General features: G+C 36.8%; 1 protein-coding gene across 2 annotated transcripts; it reads left to right on the top strand.

The window, feature by feature from the left end:
* The first annotated feature begins 3,344 nt into the window (after window positions 1–3,344).
* Window positions 3,345–7,633, top strand: LOC133854560 (DNA-directed RNA polymerases II and IV subunit 5A-like). 2 transcript variants are annotated; one of them, XM_062290796.1, is made up of 5 exons: window positions 3,345–3,510; window positions 4,176–4,416; window positions 5,270–5,449; window positions 6,179–6,292; window positions 7,146–7,256. In XM_062290796.1, exons 2-5 carry the CDS (start codon window positions 4,216–4,218, stop codon window positions 7,176–7,178), a joined length of 528 nt encoding a protein of 175 aa, XP_062146780.1. In that variant the 5' UTR covers window positions 3,345–3,510; window positions 4,176–4,215; the 3' UTR covers window positions 7,179–7,256. The 2 variants fall into 2 exon arrangements, with proteins under 2 accessions (XP_062146780.1, XP_062146779.1); XM_062290795.1 differs by having other exon boundaries at window positions 3,351–3,510; window positions 7,190–7,633.
* The last annotated feature ends 458 nt before the right edge of the window (window positions 7,634–8,091 follow it).

Here is an 8,091-nt window from a genome sequence, read left to right as displayed (position 1 = left end):
AAATTTTCGAAAAATCTTGTCGCACAGTTGTCCATCCGGACGGCCCATGTCCACCGTCCGAACAGCGCCCAGGTATATTTTGCCTGACACTCATTTGAGCCCCCAGCCTATAAATAGAGGCCCCTGGGCACTGAGAATTGCAAGAATTCGGTGTGAATTCCATTAGAGCTCAGAGAAGTCATCAATCCCTCTGAAGCCGTTTTACAAGGGTGTTGTGCTATAAACCGAAGTCTATCTTAGAGGTCGGCTCTAAGGTAAGGAGTTCCATTGAAGACCCCTTAAGGTAGGAGAACCTGGTTGGGAAGCGTTCGTGTTGGGTTACACGTCAGAGATCAAGGTACGACCACTGCATCGGTACATGTGAGTGTTACTGTCTTGTATCTAGCTATGTCTTCTGAATAGTGGAATTCCTGGGTTTGGCTGCCCTAGAGTGGTTTTTCTCTTAACTGAGTTTCCACTTCGTCAACAAAAATCTGTGTGTCATTTACTTTCCGCTGTGCTTTAATTTTTGTTGACACTTATGCACACACTTTATTTTTAGAAGTCAATTTCGTTTTTTCACATTCTTAAATTTTATATCACATCAATCACTTTTTACTATTACTCAAACAAATATTCTACAACAAAACTACTTACCATACACACCCATCATAGTCCCTGCCCAGAGAAAGAATTGTTTTCTGCAATCCTATAAAGCTATTTTTTCAACATTTGTCCAATTCTTATAAACACCGTTCCCGACTTTATTTCTTCAATATAAAAGTACACCCAGGAAGCAAAAATAAAAACTCAATTGAACTTTCAAGCTCTCGACTACCATAATCACGTCACTAAGACCATCCCCAACAGCTTATGTAAATTTCAATTTATTTTACATAACCAAAACTTACTTTTGGCTAGTTTACATAATCACCTTTAGAACTATCCTCTAACCAATTATCTAAATTTATATCTATTTTATTAAAATAATAATTTTAATTTTTTTTTATTATTTTTGTTAAAACCTCATGACCACTCCTCTCCACAAACCCCAAATCATCTCACAGACATTTCATCAACCAAACGACCTGCACTTTCAAGATCAAAATCAACCCACGGTAATTCACCACACCATTATCAACCAACCGGAATCAACCAGAATTATCAGAATTATCACATAGACACACAACACAGGACTACACACAACTGGCAACCATCACGGCATCACCACCGCACCACCATCACACTAGACAACCGGCAACCATAACCACTGTGCCAGACCACCAAAAACCTCCAGGAGATCAGCAACCCAAACCCATATGCACCAACTCAGAAACTTCCAGAAAATTGGCAACCCATACCCATCCTCCCAAATCCCAATCTAAAACGACGTCGCTGGGTTTCACGACGAGTCTACGGATCAATTGGATGAAGCCGACGAGGACCACAAGGAGGACGAAGTTCTTAGCGAAGATGAACACAGTGACCCACGGGTTTTGCTCAAGCTTGTGCGGGAGGGGCTTGCGAGCGTAGCGAAGTGCCGCGTTGGTGGTGTTGGCCACAGGTTTCTTCGCTTGCTGGGCCTTTATTGTCACCACCGGTGGGGCTGGGTTAGGGAAGCGAGGCTTCGTTGATGCCAAGCGATTCGACGTTGGTGGTCCTCTTCTCGGTCACCACCATACCCATCCTCCAAGCATGACCGACTGAGAGAGAGAACGCCAAAGAACAAGCAAGAAAACACGCGCAAAGAAAGAACAAGAAGCTTCGAGAGAGTGAGAAAAAGTAGGAAAAAATAATAAAATATAAGATACATCTGTGAACAGTGTCACGCCACATGTGGCGTGACACTGTTCACAAATAGACGATGCATCCATTCTGGCGTTGGGTTGCATAATCTGTTGGAGGAGGGTTTCATTGTTTTTGCCATCTACTTTAGCCAAAAGTTGAGTTTACATAAACTGTTGGGGATGCTCTAAGCCCTCCTCAAGTCCAGAACAATGGCACTCCAAGGCCGAGCACCTCAATCGGGCCACCCACCATAGGAGGGTAGTGTGACCGACCTCATGGTTCTGCTATGAAGAATTTTTTTTATAGGGTTTTTTTAAAAAAAAAAAAAAATTATATATATTATTTTAAAAAAAAACATATGTTTCAAGTATTTTAATAATTTTGGTACAATTTCAATGAGAGCATATATTTTGTCGCCAAACTAAGAAATATGAATAGCTATTTTATTTCTCTTCATCTCATTTTTAGTACTAGCTATTCATTTTCTTAATGGAATACTCATTCCACGTACCAAACAAGTCTTAGCTTTTAGCAATGACTAAAGGTCTAAAAGTCGTCGCTAAGGTTGTTGTTTTTGCCTCTTTGAAAATAATCATCAGCGACTTAAATAGTCTTAGATGATAATATTAATTGCCATCTCTAATAATGTCGTTAATATCAAGTTTTTTTTTTTTTTTTTGACTTATTAGCGACAATCACAAAATGGCGTCTCTAATAACGACTTGTCAAGGATAACTTTTGGGTCATCGCATATAACTTGGTCACTAAAAACTAAAATTCTTGTAGTGATTGTTGTTCAATGACATGTGGCAAGGGTATTATGGGTATATTTTGTCAAAATGAGAATTTTTCAAATGCATTGGTAGTTTTGAGGGTCAGAGTCCAAGCGTTGGTAGTTCGGGGAGCTATCCGTAAAATCGCTGGTAGTTTGGGAGCTAAATTGTAATTTTTCATTTTTTTTAGTCTTTTAAACTATAATATTTCCATACTTCAGACATCTAGTGCCGTACAAATTTATTGTTTACATATGCTGACAAGTTTTGTGGAATTGAAGGTGCATATTTGGGTAGCATCTTTTTTTTTTTTATTTTTTAAAAATATGTTTGGGTAGGTTTTTTAAATTCAAATTTTACTCAAGTTTTATTAATTTTTTTTTTGAAAAAAAAATTTATCTTGGGTGCTTTAAACCATCTAAACATAATTCTAAAAAACAAATTTTATCAGTATTCACAATTTTAAATATAGTAAAATAACACACATTTTTAAAAATAATACCATCAGAATAAGATAAATATTTAAAAATATGACTATTAGAAAAAAAAAAAATATATTTAAAAAAGATTAAATAGAGAAAAAAAAATTATTTAAATAGAATAATAATAATGAATAATTAAAATTGTGAAACCATCGAAGGTGCATTAAAAAAAATGACTCACTATAATTTTTAACTAGTACAATTGAGTGAGCTACTAAAAATGCTCTCTTTGCTGAAATTCCACGGAGGTCCACGCGGTGGCTCACACGTTATGGGTGTCTCACTGTCACATAATGCGTATGCCGCGTATCACCTCACGACGTCACATACCACACTACGCCACTTCATTGCTTCGCTTCTTCTCATCTGCAAATAAAACCTAAAAACCGTACTACCTCTTATTTTGTTCTTTCTCTCTCTCTCTCTCTCTCTCTGATCCGTGGTAGTTCCGCTCCAGCGTCTTCTCTACTTCATTACTCGTGTGAAAGGTAAGCAGTTATCAAAAACACCTTCGTTTTGCTTTCACTTTTAGAGTCTCCGGTATTTTTAATGTTTTTGTTTTTAGTTTGTGTGATTCTCCATGTTTCCCACATTTTTTTTGTTTATTTATATTTTCTGTTTATTTTCGAGTCATGGGGTGTTTAATTTTGCTTTATTAAAGCAAAATTTTGTGTTTTTATGGAGCGAATTCATGTGGGAATGAAATATATTCACAAAGTGTAGTACCCTTCTCTTTGGGTTTGTAACCGTGGATTTGGATACCCAGAAGAACAGTAGAAGATGATATAAAAGCAAGTTTTTTTTCTTTTGCGTTTTTTATATTGAGTTGAATCGGGTTCTGATGTAAGTTAAAAAGTACGTTACTTTGATTCTAGAAAACTTGATTGGTTTGTGCGATAGTTAGGTTCTTGATTCTAAGAATCTCTGTGAACCCACTTTTGTACACTGGAAACTCTTGGCCAGCGATTAACCACTTATGGTTTGGAGGATGCTCAAAAACGTTATAAATTTGTGTCATATATTTCTCAAAAATATTATATTGATTCTGAAATTGCTCATGAACGTTAAATTGGTATTATGATTAACAAAGATAATTTACTTATTAAAAAAATGATTATCGAAGATAATGACAAGAAGATTTTGTTGAGGTTAGGTAATTAACAAGCTCTCTTCGCAAACTTATCGACAAAGCAATGACGCTGTCGGAGGAGGAAATCAATAGGCTTTTTAGGATTCGAAGAACGGTGATGCAAATGCTGAAGGACCGGGGTTACTTTGTTGGGGACTTTGAGATTGACATGACCAAAGAGCAGTTCAAGGATAAGTACGGTGAGAGCATGAAAAGGGAAGACCTTGTTATCAATAAAGCCAAGAGAAACAATAGCTCTGATCAGGTATTTATTCGATTCCGTTTGTCTGCTTTTTTTTCTTTCGTATTTGACGGTGCTTTTGTGATTCTTGTTAGTGTATTTGATCTAGTCTAGCAGTAGCATTATATTGTTGTGCTTGAAGTAAATGTGACTCAGAGGATCCGCTTCTTTTCACCCTTTGATTATTGGGTACATGGAGTTTAATGTGGGTTTGATAGTTGATCACAAAGGGATTTTACACTAATGGGTTGAAGGGAAATCACAGGAAACTCTACTGCTACGTGTATGTATATTTTATGATGTAGCCAAGTGAAAGGTGGTTTACCTGTTTCCCATGGCATATAGTGCAATTAAAATTTTTCATGGTGTGGATGATGTATGTGGAAGATTGTAGCTCTAATGGTGTTTTCTTGGTTGAATTTATGGATTTCTGATTTGTTTATTAGTTAGGTCTAGCTGGTTGATATTTAGGTCCATTATTAGTTACATCAGTGCTCAAGGATGAAGATTATATCTGTAATAAAGATATGAAACTGTAAGGAGAGTGACTCCTTAATGTAAAGATATTGGCTTGCATGTGTGTAAATTTTTCTTCCTTCCAGTGTAGTTTAAAAATTTCCTTTTGCAAAATTTCCTTGAACTTGACTTTTCTTTTTCATCATAAGGGCATTCATATTTTTATTGTCATTGATGTAACTGTTGCCATAGTTCTTCTGGGATTAGGGAAGGTAGAGCTAGATCAATTTGTATGACACAATTGTTCTCTGTTCATAGTTTCTTTACATATATATGCTTGGACTGTACGAACCATGCTACCCATGTATTCTTCTATCCATGCTTTTGTTTGTCTTCTTATTGGTTGTTTCTTGTATGTCAGATCTATGTTTTCTTCCCTGAGGAACCAAAGGTTGGTGTTAAGACAATGAAGACTTACTCCCAACGCATGAAGTCAGAGAATGTTTTCACTGCAATCTTGGTTGTTCAACAAAGTTTGACTCCCTTTGCTCGGAGCTCCATAAGTGAGATTTCTTCAAAATTCCAATTGGATGTTTTCCAGGTGAGACGGATTGGTTTGATGATATTGAAGAACAAAATTATGGCTGTTGATTTTTGTCTAGCATCTTGCTTATTTGTTGTTTTTTAACCCAGTGATTCTTAGCATCATAGACATCAGGGCATTGTGATATCTGCGTAATTTGCACATCTCCCGAGGGTCTTTGAGGTTCTGATGGTTTATCTATTTAAGTGAACATGAAGATCATACTAATTTGATTGATCAAAGCTTAATAATGGTTAGATAGGACCTCTAGGTTCATCTGATTAATAAAATGCTTTTACCATAGAAATTACACTAGAATGTCTATTCAACCAGTCACCCATTCTGACAACTTGATGGTTGAAGAAATTTGGTCAAAAGATACGAGGAAAGAAATATTGTCTGTTGTAATATTTGCTTTTGTTTTAAATGGATTTATCATCACCATCAATTTGAAGAGGTGGGTGGTTCTATTATAAATGTGACAAAGTATTTGGGACATCTTTATGACATGAGCCGTTGCTTTTACGACTGTGAGGTGTTACTCGATGGATTTGCTTGATATCTGTGACACATATTCCACTGCCGCTTGGTGTAAATTTCTTCTCTGATTCTGATCTTCATCTTACGTCATTATGCAGTTACATTAATTACATCTTCAGTTATTGGCATGATTATTTCCTGAACTTAGTGGAAGATAGTAATTTTTTTTTTCTTTTCAAATTTTCACTAATTGCACCATTTATACAGGAGGCAGAGTTGTTTGTAAACATTAAAGAGCATGTTCTTGTTCCTGAGCATCAGGTGCTTACAAGTGAGGAGAAGAAAACTTTACTGGAGAGGTACACCGTGAAAGAAACACAGGTCAGTGGATGTTAAAACTGCATTTATAAATTGTAAAAATTTGGAAAATACTGGGAGTAACATTTGTTAGCGTCTAAAAGATTGGTTGCTTAGACAAGTGGCTTGCATAGTGCAAGCCATGACCTACTCAACATGCCATGAAAAATACTATTTATTTGTCCTCTCTACATACTTCTTGTTTGATCAATATGATTACTGTTACACAATCAATCATTGAGCGTCAACTTTGTGCTAGAAATTGGTTGGTCTGCAACCATATTAGTTTGAAATACAGTAAAAAAGCTTTAGAAGTCGAGGGTCATAATAAAGCTAATGAGCAGAACTGGGCAAATTTTTTCCTAGTGATTAGGTTAGTGATTTTGAATGTATGTTTGGTTCTCTGGGCATGTTAGGTCATACCAAGTCAGATTCCCTCTGGTTGTTTGCAGTGTGGGTTATGCATGGTGCCACGGGATATAATCTATCTCAATGCCCAAATGAATAAATTTCCCAAAGTCCACTCTAAGAAGTAGACATAACATGTATAACTAGTTGTAATATGATGGACCGTTAGACATGTGTATTTGAGGATGCATATGCTTTGGCACATGGATCCTGTTACCAAAAAATTTAGCACATATATTAATATATTCAAGCCAACATTGCTGAAGAAAGATTGGTGAATTCTGTGAGAAAATGTGAATATTTTCAGCTGGGAATTTTTTTGTTAGGATCAGCCTGTGGCTTCAATCTGGGATATAAACATGTATTCAAGTTTATGCATATAAACATAGCTTCAATCTTTGTACTGTATCTCGTGTTGGGATGTCAATCTTCTCAATGCATATCTGTTTTGCATTGCAAATCCCATCAGATTCTGACATTTGATGATCCGTCTTGTGGGTAAATTGAGTTCAGCTGCCTCGTATTCAAGTGAATGATCCAGTCGCGAAATATTATGGGCTGAAGCGTGGACAAGTCGTGAAGATAATCCGGCCAAGTGAGACTGCAGGCCGATATGTCACGTACCGATATGTTGTATAAGTACTTCTTACATCTTAGTAACTGCTTAGAAAGGGGTTGCAAGACTTGAGCGGAGAGTGCTCATTGCCTCTGTCAAAATGGCCATAGAACCAAACTCAACGATTTACTAATGTTTTGTTCTATTATTAAAAGTAAAAGGCCATAAGGAGGTCAACTGTAGAGTGTATGCAGGTAATTTATATAGCGGTTATCTGGTAAGCTTTCCATAGCACAAAACATTGAAATATAAAACAAAACCCATTCCACCCGACTGGCGGTGGGGGTGAATTATTATTAAGAATTTAAACAGAGGCCAAAGGAAAATTCTCAATGTCGTTTCATACTTTGTGGACAACCATTCAAAATTGTCTGTGCTCTGGATCTGGATGGTGGATTTTCCAGGATTCAATAAGAACCACATTGAAATTGCTGAAAGCAACCCCAAGGGGTTGGCTTAGTTAGTGGAAGTCTGAGACTTTTGAGTATTTCTCATGGTCTCAAGTTTGAAACTCAGTTTCCTCTTGGGGTCGGCACTTCGAGCAAAGCTTGTACTCAATTGGTCTATACTGAGAGGAGTATGAGTAGGCATGGGTCTTGACTATTGGGTTTACTTGACAGGGTTAGGGTACACGAAGTGGTCTTACCTTGAATTAGTGTTTCCGGTCATAAAATGAAAATAGTGAGAATTAGTGGCCACATGAAAAACCAATTTTCTCAAGAGTCCTGCAAATTGTTCGGCAAAAATGAATATCAGGGTTTCTTGCAGCTGTTAGAAACTAATTCATGGCAGGGCAGCC

This window comes from Alnus glutinosa, chromosome 13 (assembly GCF_958979055.1).
Source record: "Alnus glutinosa chromosome 13, dhAlnGlut1.1, whole genome shotgun sequence".
Classification (NCBI taxonomy): domain Eukaryota; kingdom Viridiplantae; phylum Streptophyta; class Magnoliopsida; order Fagales; family Betulaceae; genus Alnus; species Alnus glutinosa.
This window is presented reverse-complemented; position numbering and strand designations above follow the sequence as displayed.